Below are 14,434 nucleotides of genomic sequence, written 5' to 3' on the forward strand. Positions count from 1 at the left end.
CCCGCGGACCCGGGCGGGTGGACAATGGGAGATCAAAGCGCGGGGAGGAGGAGGAGGAGGAGGATGGTGGTGCTGGGGGCGGCGGGAGCCGGGGCGGAGTGGTTACGTGTGGCGCTCTCTCTGCGCTCGATTAGTGTTCCTGGGGAGGGAGCGAGCGAGCGAGCCGGCCGGGGACAGCGGGGTGGGGGTGCGGGGCGCGCCGCCGTGTGCGCGCCCGCCCGCACGCGTGTGCGCGCCCGGGTGTGTGTGAGCGCGCGTGTGTGCGTGCGTGCCCGCCCGGCGGGGTGCGCGAGGGGGAGAGCGCGAGGGCGAGCGGGGAGCGAGCGAGTTGCGCAGCTGCGGTGCGCACAGCCCCGCCGCCAGCAGCAGCAGCAGCAGCAGCAGCAGCACCTCAGCGGCACGGAGCGAGCGGAGCTGCTAGCTGCGCTGGAGAGAGACGCGCAGGGAGGAGGAGGAGGAGGAGGAAGAAGAAGAAGAAGAAGAAGAAGAGGAGCAGGAGGAGGAGAGGAGCAGCAGCAGGAGGAGGAGGAGGAGGAGGAGAGCGACGGAGAAGACGGGGGAGGAGGAGGGAGAAGAGGAGGCCACACGGACACCAACTGGAACAAAGTATTTCCAAACCAGCACCCAACTCCACCTTGTGAGGCTCCCAGCATGGCTTCCGAGGAACTCTACGAGGTAACAGCCCCCGGGCGTCCGCCCTACCCCCGGCCCCGCCGGCCACCCCGCCCCGCCCGCGGTGGAGCTCCGATCTCCCCCGTCCGCCGGGCCCCGTCAGCCGCCGGCCCCCCGCCCCGCTCCCCTCCCCGGTTCCGCCGGGGGAGGACGGAAATGTGAGCGAACGGAGGAGACGGCGAAGTGCTGCCCGTGGCCTGCGCTCCCCCCCTTCCCCCCCCCCCAACCCCCCCCCCCCCCCCGCGGCACGCAGCCGCCCGCACGGCACTTCGGCCCGGCGGCAGCGGGGAGGGAGCGCCCTGACAGCCCCCCGGGCAGCCCGCAGCGCCGCGCCGAGTTCTCTCCGTGCGGCGGCTGGGGGGGGCTCGGCCCCGATCCGTCTCCGTCCCGGAGTCCCGTGCCACCATCGTGCGCCGCCGCCGTGCGAAACGCCGCGATGAGAACTCGGGGCGGTGCGGGGAGCGGGGATCCGCACGACATCCCCCGCCCGTCGGCTCTGGGGGACACGGGAGGGTACGACTTCGAATTTCCTGTCCCGAGTGTGTCAATTTCACATCCTTGCCCTTAATTGAAAAGCATGATGGTCCTCTTGGATTTAACTTCCTTGTTTTTATTTTTGCAAGAAGTCATCCCTGGGAGCTGAGATGAGGTTGTCGTTTTCTTGTCTTTCGGTTGAATAAATAGTCTTCCACCAAACAAAAACGCTTTTATCTGGTGGGTAATGGGCATTTCGGCAGCACTCAGTAAAAAATATTTATATCCATGGGCTGGAATGCTAAGGTCAAAGCAGCCGACCGGCCTTCAGGACACTTGACAGAAGGCGATGGCTTCCCGTGCTGGTGGTGTGCTCATATCTCACCGGTGGGATTGCACCCCCGTGTTGAGGTGGAAGGCTCTCTTTGAGGGATGGTGTTCTAAGCGAGTCGAGTGCCGAGTGGAGGTGCTGAACTGATGGACGGGAAGACTAGAGGCCTATGTTCCCAAGGCAGATAGATCATGGCTAATTGCTTTGGCAAGTTTCCCCACCCTCATTGCATGGCTTAAGCCAGTCTCAAAGGGATGATCCCTGGAAGTAGGCAAGAAATTTAGAGACTGCTCTCCATAGAGGAAATTTGTCCCGGCTTTGCTTTGACTTCAGGAAAAGTTCTGTCAGGCTGGAAGAGTTGGGTTTGCAGACCATGCTGTGGCTAGTACTTGAATGTTGCATCTTTCTGGATTTGTTCAATGACCAACAATGGGTTGTTGGCTTTGATAGGCGTAAGTGTGACCAGAAAAACTGTTTGCTGGACATAGGGCTGAAGTTAACCGTGACCACTGCTTGGTTGACTTGTGTTGGAAGTGTTGGCTTTGTGAAAGGTTCCAGTAGGCCGTTGACCATAGTCATTCTTGCTAGGCAGGATAGGTGTGCAGTTCCTTGGGCAGATGCCTGTTTTTCAAAACACCTGAAGTGATAAACTGCTCTGTTTAGTTTTAAAATCAGTCAACATTGTTTCATTGTTAAGTGCAAAGTTTATTGGAGGTGCTAAAATTGTAGATGCTTTTGGACTTGCATGTGGTCAAGCTGTCAAACTGTCTTTTTTGCAATCTTTTTTCTAAATTGCTGATTGTTTTGGACAAATTTTATGTTGTAATGCAATTTATGAAAATCACAGATAATTTAAATGTAGTGAATACTTACTTGGGAAGTACACAACTGCAAGTGGACCTGAAATGTTGAACATTACGTAATCTAAACATTCTGTGAGTTACCATGTATGAGTGACTGTTTCATGGATATATTCTTTGTAATGAATGCAATACAGTATTTTTTTTAGTCTGGTTATTGAAGTCTTAATGCAATTTGGTTTATCTTTATTTTTTTCTTTTGGATCTTGATGGTGTGTTTTGAACAAAAAAAAAGTGTGTAATCTATTTGAGAGTATTAGGCTAAATATGAATGATAGGTGTTGTGGTTCTTCCAAAATATAAGAGAGAAATCTTTGTATAACCAATAAAAATGAAGGTAAGTGCCTTTAAAAGTAATAATAAAAATAAATTATATATATTAAAAAAAAAAAGTGGATTAGTTGTTGTTTGTAGGTTGATTTTTACTTTTACTGTGGATGTGATATAATCTCTGGAGAGAGGGAGCCTAACTGTAGGCCAGTGATTGGGAATTGAAAGATAGAAACATGGAAGAAGTGTTCTTGCAGGCTGAAAGAGTGGCTTTGTTGGGCTGACTGTATGTCCTGCATGTTTGTTTCTCAGCTTTCTTGGGATTGTGGTAATGATGACCGGATATATATTTTTTGAGGGGGGAGATGGTCTGAAGGAAATGTGAAGCATGTAGCAAAAAGCATCGACGAGGCTGTCCTTTCTAGATGGAAAATGAAATACTTAGTAATCTTGCCAGCCTTTATGGGTGAGGCTAAGAACATAGTGCTTCCGTTTGCAAGTTTGACTTTTCAAGTGACAACATGTTGGTGAGGTGGACAGAGTCGGAGGAACTGGTGAACAAGACAGCTAAGGGAAAATATAAGCAAAAGTGCTGTCTTTTTTTTTTTTTTTTTTTTTTCCCCCTCCTTTTTCCTGAATTTTGTGTCATTAGGCACATTTTAAGACATCTTTCTTCATCCATGCCTTTTGTGTTTCTGTACTTTTTGAGAAGTCAGCAAGTGCTAGGTCTACTTTCTTGTACACTGTGAAAAGTTCGCTTTATTGTCTGGTTCCCCACCTGTTGCAAGGTTGTCGCTTGTTCTCATCATCTTCCCTGGTGTACTTAGAAGTACAATCACCACACCATGTAGGTGGTTCATCTGGAAAGCAGCTGCAGTTGTGCTGCCTCAGCAGTCATATCACTTGACCTTCTCAGGCAGATGCTTGCTATCACATCTGGGATTAAAGTCAGCCTGAATTGTGGTTGGCATGATGGATTTGTTTGATGAAATGTGGAAGTGATCCCAGGAAGGTGCTTCCCAGGACAGCTGTGCATCAGCCAGGAGCACCAGTGGCGGTACTGAAGTGCACAGTGTTAAAGCTGTGCCGAGTTTGGCGGAGTATCTTCTAAAATTCAATAATTTCTGTACTAACTGCAGAGGAAATGTACTAAAATTCTCTGCCTGTTGGAGATGATAGCAAGATGATTACCAAGCAACCAAGTGTTCCCTCTAGCTATACATACAGGGTGAACACATACATGGTCTGCTGGATTGATCCATTTGAGAGACTGTAGTTAGACCTGAGCTGCAGTTGCTGTTCGGATGAAAACATTCCTTTTGAGGTTTACCAGGAAGCAAGCAAAGCAAATTGTGTAAACTTGGCAAGTTCATGTGTGCATTGGTGTTTTCTTCACTATATATTTTACCTTGACATTGCCCGTAAACCTAGCATTTTAAGGTGACTTCATCGATATTCATGAAAATATCAAAGATGAACATATTTAAGTCCTGTAATTCTATTATGATTATTTTTGTAAATTATGGAATGGATGGACTTATTTTTTTTAATTCTTCAAGTGTCTTGCTATACACATATGCATTTTTTCACCCCAATGTCTTGTGTTCTCAAGGTGGTACTTCCTTTCAGATGATGATTTGGTATTTTTGTTTTAATTTTTAGAACTAAAGCCTTTGACACTAAATTCTACCAAGACGGTGAAATTACAAACTGAAACCCATCTGTGACGCACCTGACCGAAGTCCTGTAGCCTCGCATTAGTGTGTAGGTCAAGTTTGACCACCAAATAATAGCATATCGTATGCAATAACGTATGCAGCAGTGGTCAAAAGTAAAAAATAAAACAGCTTCTGATACCGTGGGTTGTTTATCACTACTGTGCTGATTTCTGAAATGGCAGAATATAGAAAACTGAAGGAGAAATGCTGTCACTTAGTTGAAAATTGGTTCCTGCACAGAAATTATCAATTTAAAAGTAAAGTTTGTGTCACAGCCCCAGTTACACTGTAGTCACGTTTTGTGTGAGGAAAGTTTAAACATTTGTTCTAAGTAAGTTAACAGAAAGGTTGAATCTTCCATTGTCTACAGTCTGCAACTTGTAATTTTTCATGAACACTTGATGAAAAACTGATATTAACACAAAATTAATACTGCACTTTTGGGCTGTAGCAATTGTTTTCCCATTAAAATGGGTTGTTCTTATTCAACCTGTTTTGCAGGAAGTTTGAAATATCTTGGGACAGATCTCCTGCTTCTTGTTTCTTTTGTGCCGATTCCTAAGATTTTGGCTAAACATCAGTGGCATTTCTTCATAAAGGGGATCTTATTTTTGGTGCGCCGTGGTGACTGAATGGTTCGGGTTTTTTTTTGACAAAATGTTGCATGAATGTTACTGCTTGTTTCAAAATGGTTGAAGGAGAGATTTGCTTGACTAAGCAAGTGCAAAGTGCTGCCCTTGGAACAATCCTAGATATGAGCATGGACCTCAAGAAGAACTCCTTGAGGGCAGCCCCGCAGAGAAGGACTTGGGGGTCCTGGTAGATGAAAAGCTGGACATGAGGCAGCGGTGTCTGCTTGCAACCCAGAAGGACAACAGTATCTCATCAAAAGAGAGGTGGCCAGCAGGGAGAGGTAGGGAATTGTCCCTCTCTGCTCTGCCTTTGTGAGGTTCCAGCTGGAGTACTGGGTGCAGCTTTGGGGCCACCAGCTCAGGAATGATGTGGAGCTTTTGGGGTTGGTCCAGAGGAGACCTCTGAGGATGAGGAAAGGGCTGTAGCATCTCTCCCATGAGCACAGGCTGAGAGAGCGGCACTTGTTCAGCCTGGAGAAGAAAAGGATCCTGAGAGACCTCGCTGTGTCTTTACAGTGTGTATGGGAGGCTTATAAGGAAGATTGAAAGACTTTCAGGAGAGAGGGCAATGGTTTTAAATTGGAGGATGGTAGATTTACACTGAGCGTAAGGAAGAAATTTTTTACATTGAGGGCAGTGAAACATTGCAGAAAAGTTGCAGGGAAGCTGTGGTTGCCCCATCTCGTGAAGTATTTAAGGCCAATATAGATGGGACTTGTGTCCTTGCCAGTGCAAAGGGGGTTGGAACTAGATGAGCTTGAAGGTCTCTTCCAATCAAAACCATCCTGTGACCCTGAACAAGAGTAGAAACTGTACTTCTAATTTAGAAAAGAGTTGAGGATTAGCTTGATCCCTCTTTCGTCAATGTCACTCTTTTAAATCACAGAACTAATGCAAGAGAACCTTAAGAATGGAATCACCACTGTATTCTTTTCCACGTCCCTTGCTACACTGTCCTTATCACTTTACAATATCTCTTATAATCTGTCCCAGAGCTCTTGACAGAGCCCAGGAGGCCTCAGTGCCTCCCCTTCCACTGCTGCCTTGCAAGTGCCCAAGCCCCAACTCCTTCAGTACATCATGCCCCTCTGCTGTGCTGCTGGCTTGGCAGGACTGCAGTAGCTGTTCTGTACTCCAAGTTCCCAAAGGAGTTAAATTCTACCTGTGACCTGTGTAGGATTGCAAATGATTCACAGAAAATGAGTGGTTTTTTTAATGTACAAAACTGTTTTGTACACACATGTACATCTAATATGCATATACATTATGAAAACAGATTTTATTTCTTGATGTTTTGGGTCAATCAGAGGTGTTGACGAATGCAGTATTGTTGCACTTAAGAGTTACAGAACAATTACTTCCAGCTTACAAGTCTGTAATGTCACAGATGCTTGCTACCAGTGTGCCTACACTCAGTACCTCTCAAATGAGGAAAAATTATTGGATACAAAGAACTTAACGAGACACATCACATGCAGCCTCTTGTTCTTCAGGAAGCTTGGCATAGCTGGAACAGTATCAGTGATGCAGTATTTCCCTTTTGACTTCTCAGTAGGTATGGCTTAGTTTATTCCTGACCACTGCAGCATGCTCTGACCTGTGCCAAGCCATGGGAAAAATGAGTTACTGACAGTTATGGTGTCATTTTTATCTGAGAAGTATTCCTTGCTTGCAAGGATTGTATTTGATACAAAGCTTTGGCAACTAGAATGACTTCCTAAATATGTGATAGCTGGTTGTGCAGATCTGTTAGATATAACTGATAGGCAGATCTATAATGCTACTCATAACACACTGTAATGAACTCCCAATCTGGTGTCACTGCATGATGTATTATTTTTGGTTATCTGATGGAAGTACATACATACTGTACATGAAAAGTGAAAGAAGAGTGCATAAGTCCCATTAGATTCTGTTCTTTTGGGATGGCTGGATGACATGTGATAACACTGCACACCAATAGCTGCAGAATTGTTGAGGATTTTTTGTTTGTATTTGTGGAAAAATGACTTTAAGTGATTTTAGCCACTTTGCTAGCATTAAAGTGTTCAACTAAGCATCTATTTACTGAATAATTACACCGGGCTTAATATGACTCTTCAGTGAGGCTGCACAGTTTATAATCATATTGCATGAAATAAATTAGTACAGCTTCTTGACCGTGCTTTGTCTGATGACTTGTTCTCTTCTCTCTTTTTTTTTTTTCATTAGCGGGGAAAGATGAATGTGTGTTTTAAGTGGCATAACCACATCTATAGTTGTGCCTCTCCAAACTCTTCCACCACTGCAGTTTCTGAATGTTTCACAGCTTCTCAGTAATTTAAGTCATATGCTTGGTTTTTAATCTCAGAAGAAGTTTGGAGGTACATTTCACAGATATGTAAGCAGGGGAACACTGAGGTACATTTTTATTGTTGAAATGGGTATAACTCAGCTGTAAAATTCTTCCCTGACACTGTGGTGTGATGGATGTTTTATTTAGGAGATATTTAAAAGCCTATAGTTTTTGAAGTTCTTCCCATAAAACATGGTTATTAAGTGAAGCATCATCTGTATGTTGATTACACTTGAATGTAGATTTATTACGGGTTCAAAATGATTCCAAGTAACTTCGGGAAAATTATCTGCATTATGGTCTGACTGGTTGCTGCCTTAGAGTTGTTCTGTTTAATTTTAGCACCTGACTTTCCTCAGTTGTACGTATAAAATACAGCTTGTGCCAGCACAGTGTGACTCTTCAGTCATATTTTACTGGCTAGGTCATGTACAAGGTTAAAACTAACGGACCTGGAACTGTGTCTTGAAGAAATAATGAGAATGTAAGACTGTACGCATCACCACAACAGATTTGCCCAGTTCAGCATCCTGATGCCTATCACTGGTCAGTAATTACTAACAGCAGAAGGGAAAAATGGGAAATGTGGTAATCATTGGGAGCTTTTGTGGTTGGTTTTGTTGGGGCCAAGGGAGATTTCAGCTTTGGCTCCTAGAACTTGGGCAGTGTAATCCAAGGTCTCCAGGTGTTTGGAACCGTGTTGATGCCCTGCACACATTGGCCAAGGGCTGCTGCAGACTCCAGAGTGGGCAGGCATCCCTGAGCAAAGATCATTGCCTTGTACATCCAGCATTTTTCATGGTGTCAGTAGGACATGGGATAAGTGGGAGCATGGTATGGTTGCCAGATCTCTCACCTTCTGTATCAAGCTAAACGTCTGTCCTCTTCCCTTCAGACCTCGTTTCTAAGCACGTGTTGCGATCTTGTTCAACTGGAAGAGTTTAACTACAAACCTTATCTGAGTCATAACCATTAAAAAAGTTGCTGTTAGCAAAGTAGTAACTTGAAGCTAAGGTTTCAAGAAGAGGTTATTATGACATGTGGTCAAGCAAAACAGAAGTACAAACTCTAGATAAAATCAAATATCATCACCAGCTGTGTATATTCTAGATGCCTGCAAAAACTTTTGTGAAGACTTGATATGCATAAGGTCTGTATCCCAAAATAAGGTCTGGATAACTGCTTTGAATGAGCAGACTGCTAATTTAGAAAAGTTAGAGAGAGGAGTATGGTCATAGAAAGAAACAAATTGTCATAACAATTTTCAGGAATTAATCCCATTATTTGAAGTGAATAGTACTTTGTAAGTGTAAACATGAAAGTTTTACTAGAGTGTAATCATTCTTAAATTTGGAAGATTTGTGGAAAACTCTTCCAAAGGAAGAAAAGTCAGAGCCATACAGTAACTGTTTGGTAGCTCTTAAATGGCTTTTCATGGTTACAGGTAGAGATATGCTTGTTTGGGTCATAGATAAGGAACAGATGTGATCTTTGATTGGAAGATATTTCTAAGAATTAAGAAACACAAGGACAGTAAAAGCAATGATGTTTTCATCAGACCGAGAATCTTGAGTTTTTGTTCTTAGTGCACTTTTCTGTGGAATTAGACCATAAACATATTCATTTTGAACAAATGTATTTAAAGCACACTGCAGTCAGTTGAGTGAGCATTTCTAGATAGATGAGTTCTAATGCCTTCTGAAGGTGACACTGTAGGTTCTCTTCCTCTGGAAGACTGGACTTCCATGGAAACAACTACCTACTGTCTTTTACAGCTGAAAAAATAGTTATGTCTGAACACTCACAAGGGAATGTTTTAGAAGAGTCAATCAATTTTCACTTATGATCCAGTAAGGTCAGAAGATTCAAAGTTAAAATTTAAACTCATTGCATTCCAAGCTGTTTATAACAAGGGGGTTAAAGCCCAACTTCCAAAATTCTTTTCAGATTTTCTTATTTTCATTGTGTGGCTCATATGCATAGTACTTCCTGATTTTGTTTCATTTATACAAAAAGTTATGTATTGAGAGGGGGATTAAAGGACTCTTGTATGATATCTATTTTATTGTAATTCAAAAGAAACATACATGAGATAAGGTAATAAAGAAGTCCAGTACTAGTTTAATAGAGCATAATCTTTGGGAGGCATAATTTCCAGAGAATTAATTTTAGCTATATTTTTACCCAGATCATTTCTGATCATCAAGGAATCACAAAATTATAGGGATTTGAAAGAATCTCTGGAGATCTTAGAGTCCAACCTCCTGCTATAACAGTGTCTTATAGAAGGTTACATAGGAAAGTGTCCAGGTGGGTCTTGAATATCTTAAGAGAAGGAGACTCCACAGCTACTCTGGGCAGTCTGTTCCAATGCTCCATCACTCACACTAAATACACTAAATAAGTTCTTCCTTAAGTTAGTGTGGAACTTCCTGCATTCTAATTTCTGCCAGTTTCCCCTTGTTTTATCACTGCATGCCACTGAAAAGAATCTGCCCTCTACAATTTGACTCCTTCACTTTAAAAGGAGGAGCTTTCTCTTCTCGAGGCTGAGCAGCCCCAGGTCTCTCAGCCTTTGCTCATACAAGACATGCTCCAGGCCCCTTATCGTCTTTATGGCCCTCTTCTGAACTTGATCTTTAGGTCTAGGTCTTGCTGAATGACAGCACAGCCTTCTGGTGTGTCAGCCACTCCTCCCAGCTTTGCATCATCGCAAACTTGCTGAGGCTGCACTCTATCCCTTCGTCCAGGTCATTGATGAAAGTGTTAAATAAGACCACACCCAGAATCATCCTCTGGAGAACCCTGCTACAAGCCTCCAACTAAACTCTACTCTGCTGATCACAATCCCCTGAGCTCCATTGGACAGCCTGTTCTTAATCTACTTCACTGTCTGCTCATCTATCCCACTCTTGCTAAGGTTCATTGCAAGGATTTTCTGACTGTGAAACACTTTGGTGAAGTTAAGGTAGACAACATCTCCTGCTCTCCCCACGTTTATCCAGCTGATGATGACATCATTACAGGCTACCAAATTGGTCAAGCAAAATTTCCCCTTGGTGAACCTATGCTGACTACTCCTGATAAACTTATTTTCTTCCACCTGCTTGGAGATGACATCCACAACAAGTTGTTCCATTGCCTTCCCATGGACAGCAGTGAGGCTGACTGACCCATAGTTGCTCGGTTCCTTCTTGGCCTTTTTGAAGACTAGGGTGGCACTGGCTACCCTCCAGTCTTCAGGCAGGCCTTTCAAAGACGATAGAGAGTGGTTCAGCAACCGCCTCCGTCAGCTCCCTCAGCACACTTGGCTGAAACTCATCAGGGCCCATGGATTTAAATGCATTGATTTTCCATCACCAATATGTGACCAGCTTCTTCTCAACTAAGAGGAAGTCAACCTTTCTCCAGTTTCTAGTTTTCCTCAGGGATCTGGGATTTCCTAACAGTGGACTTGGCATTAAAGACTAAAGCAAAGAAGGCATTCAGCATCTCCACCTTCTCAAACATCCCCTGTTACCAGGATACCCACATGGTAATGGTCAGTAACAATAAATCATTTTTCCGAGGTGCTGATGGCAAATGAAGTACCTTCATGTTTCAAAAGTTCCGTGAACGGTTCAGATCCTATTTAATCCTTGTTGCAGGCATCTCATATCAGGGTAGCTGCTTAATTGATTTGGTTTTTTTTTTCTCCTACCACATTATACTCATCAAATCTCCTGAGATTAGTGCTTATTTATTTAAACTGCTCAGCACTAAAATATTACCTTCTGAATTAGAAATAAATTGTTTTGTTTAAGGATACTTCTTTGAGATGTGGCATTGTAAGAATGTTTAATCATAGAAGACAGCATACCCATCTTAATTGTATGCAAACTGTGCCATGCTTCTCTTCATTCTCATCAGTGAAGGCTAAATAGCAGGATTGGTTGTATTTTATTGGATTTTTTAAAATGCTTCTTCAGGTACATCTTGTTTTTGAAACCATCTATTTATAAGTATCAGTGTCAATTGTAAGTTAAATTTTGCTTATTTGGTGTTTCACCTGTTTCAAGGCATGTTGAATGAAGTGATGTTTTGGAAGTTCTCTCTGGTAGCATTAGTGACAAAACATGGATTTTGTGAGAGGACAGGATTATAGTAGGACATTGTATTGTTTCTGATCCCTTGAATACTCTACGTGCAGTAACAGATGAAACATTTTTTCTGTTGCCCGTTTATACCTATTCCTATGTTATTTGCCTCTGATCACCCAGATGAAATTATTTGTTCCAATTTTCATACCTTCAGATACTGAAAAGCGATGAAGGATGGACAGTTGTTGGTTAAATTACAGTTAAAACAGTGCGAGATACACTTTATCTTCAACATAAGTGAAGATTGTTGTTATTTATACTTTACTGGCATTGGTCTCTAACATGTGAGGTCTCTGTCTTTATTACTGACTGTTATTTGAACATATTCAATATTAATTGAATTATTCAACATTGAAGTCATTACTCAAGTAATTACAACTAAGTTTATTCTAAAGAATGTTATCACCTGTGCTTGAACATATATCTCTCTAATTAAAGCTATTAGATGTAACAGAATGAAGTCCTTGCGTGCATACAAAATAATTTCCTTCATTATGACATTATTATTGACAAGTAAAAAAATGTTGTTTGGCTTATTTGTTTGTTCCTGGTGAGCATTTTTATAAATAGTGGGACTTCATGACACGAATTATTCTAACATGTATATATATGTGTGTGTCTGTGTGTCATTTTGTTTCCATTAGTAAAATAATGCTTTATATGGCTCTAACTTTATTTTTTTTCTTGTTCATATATAAGAAGCTTGGATTAAGATGTGAACAGTGATGACTAAATTTAGGGAAGAAATTTTGGATCTTTATATGCTGAATCAAGTCTTAAAGTATACAGAGACATAACATTTACAATAAGTGGAAGAAGAAAGTGGTGGCTGGACTGTGGAACCATGTGATAACTCTTTATATTCTGCTTTTCACTAAGCAACTGCTCTCTATCCATTAACTTGTTCCTTTTGTCAAATGTTTGAGCTCTGCCTTCCCAGCCTCTTCCCGATAGATGTTTCTCTCGTTTTCAATCAAACCACAAGATAAAGCTTTTTCCATCTGACTTATTCAGAAAAGTACAATTTCAGAGTGGAATCAGTTCTCTACTGATTGTGAAGTAAGGATGATTTTTATTTTTCTGAGCAAGAAACTGGAACTTTCTTACGAAGTGGAAGAAAGACATATTCTGCTAGAACTACCTCATCTTTCGTAGAATTTGGCAAATGGGTTGGCAGGTTCTGTAGGGAGAAAATGTTGGATCTCATCATTAGGATACCTGAATGCTGTCGTGAAAAGTGTAATTCTTTCTTTTCCTCTGTGACAGCTAATGTAGCACTGAGCAAACCAGTCAGCCTGAGTATTTCAGAGGTGATTGCTAGATTGTTAATTGTTCATCTTTTACTTGAGTCAAAATGCGAGCAGTTTAAAGTTTGTTTGTTTTTCTAAAGTAAATATGGTCAGAACATCTTAGAATAAAATAATCTAATCGAGTCTTATAGAGAGAAGCTACAAGTAGAAGTACAGGTCACAGACAAAGCTCTCTCCCTTTTATGCTTTATTTATTTCTTTCTTTAACTAACTGTGAAGAAGTATTCAGCTAGCATGCAATATCATCTTTGATATTCTCTGTAATCAGTGATGAGACTCATCCGGCCATTCAGACCTTCCAAATAAATTTCTCTAGAAGGTCATCAGAATTGAAACTTTTATCTCCTTTCTCTACAAAGAGGTATAGAAAGGCTACTCTGGTTCATTTAGTCAGTTCTGTTAAATATGCTTAAATTGCAACACGCCGAGCACTGAACTTTTCTCCCCCTACAGTCTTCTGAACCTATTGCAGGATAGTTCTCAACTTCTTCATCACAGGCCTTCCCTTGAGACTGTAAAGTGTGTTAGTAGGTGAATGTTGTTAAGGGATTGTGCTACTGAAGCTGGATTTAGGGACAGCACTGAGCTATTGTGGTGTAAAGCAAGGGTTGTTTTTTTATCTTAGTGACAATTGTCTGGGTGGTTGATCAAGTTGTGTTCTTAAACCATAATTGTACTTAATGTTTTTTTTTTTAACCTTAAACTCCGAAGGATTTTGGATGGCAGCACATTATTATTGACTTCAGCAGCTCCTTCCTCAGACATCTCAGCCATTTCTTCCATTGAACCACAACAGAAACTTGGCCATTTTTCAAAAGGGTTGAAAAATTAGCCTGGCACAATTAAACAACAAAAAAGCTTATCTCCAGAAGTTTTACTTTGGTTTGAACCATTCCTCTGTGTGTTTCAGTGAGTAGCTGTAGAGATATCTGCTGATATGATAAAGCATGTGTCCAAGGTTGTTAGAGTATGGGCAAGTAGTGTACACAGAACAGCCTCAGTGAAAGCACACAGAGAACAGGGGGGAGGGGGAGGAAATTTGCCCATCCTGACAACATTTGTGATGGTTGTTGCATATGCTGTGATTGAAGGAAGATAGAAGAAACTGGGTAGATACTGGGTTGGTTGCAGCAGATCAAAGCAGACTTTGATCAGTTAAAAAACATCTGTCCAGTAGTGTATTGCATTTTAAGCTGGGCTAATTCAATATACTGCTTTGTGGTATGGCCACAGGGCTGCTTGCCCTTGACTTGTGCTGACTCTGGAAGAGCATCCACATCCTTTGGGGACACTTGGAGGGCAAGCTGTGGGACAAAGAAGCTGTGCTAGGTCATCATGTCAGAGCTGAGGACAAACCTGTTCTGCACCAGGTAGTTTTGGGCCACTTGCACTTCTATTTTGATATAGGCATGGTAAAGACCTGCTTGCAACAGTTTGGGATTCCAGTTAATTCTCAGTCATATCATAGAATCACAGAATGGCTTAGGTTCAAAGAGACCTTGCAGCCCGCCCAGCTCCAACTCTGTGCTGTGGGCAGGGCTGCCTCCACCAGCTCAGGCTGCCCAGAGCCCCATCCAACCTGGCCTTGAGCCTCCAGGGATGAGGCATCCACAGCTTCTCTGGGCAGCTGTGCCACTGCCTCACTGCCCTTTACACCAAGAATTTCCTCATAACATCTCACCTAAATCTCCTT

At 42.5% G+C, this 14,434-nt stretch overlaps 1 protein-coding gene across 3 annotated transcripts in view; it reads left to right on the forward strand.

Annotated features, from left to right (window-relative positions):
* Positions 1-248: 248 nt before the first annotated feature.
* The window catches only part of CDYL (chromodomain Y like), a 104,748-nt gene continuing 90,562 nt past the window's right edge, over positions 249-14,434 (forward strand). Inside the window, exon 1 of one of the 3 annotated variants that reach the window (XM_052697569.1) lies at positions 249-675. In XM_052697569.1, coding sequence (XP_052553529.1) covers positions 652-675 — 24 coding nt within the window. In that variant the 5' untranslated portion in view covers positions 249-651. The remainder of the gene's footprint in view (positions 676-14,434) is intronic. The other 2 variants (XM_052697570.1, XM_052697573.1) reach the window with 2 other exon arrangements.

This window comes from Tympanuchus pallidicinctus, unplaced genomic scaffold (genome assembly GCF_026119805.1).
Source record: "Tympanuchus pallidicinctus isolate F22 unplaced genomic scaffold, pur_lepc_1.0 scaffold31, whole genome shotgun sequence".
Lineage (NCBI taxonomy): Eukaryota > Metazoa > Chordata > Aves > Galliformes > Phasianidae > Tympanuchus > Tympanuchus pallidicinctus.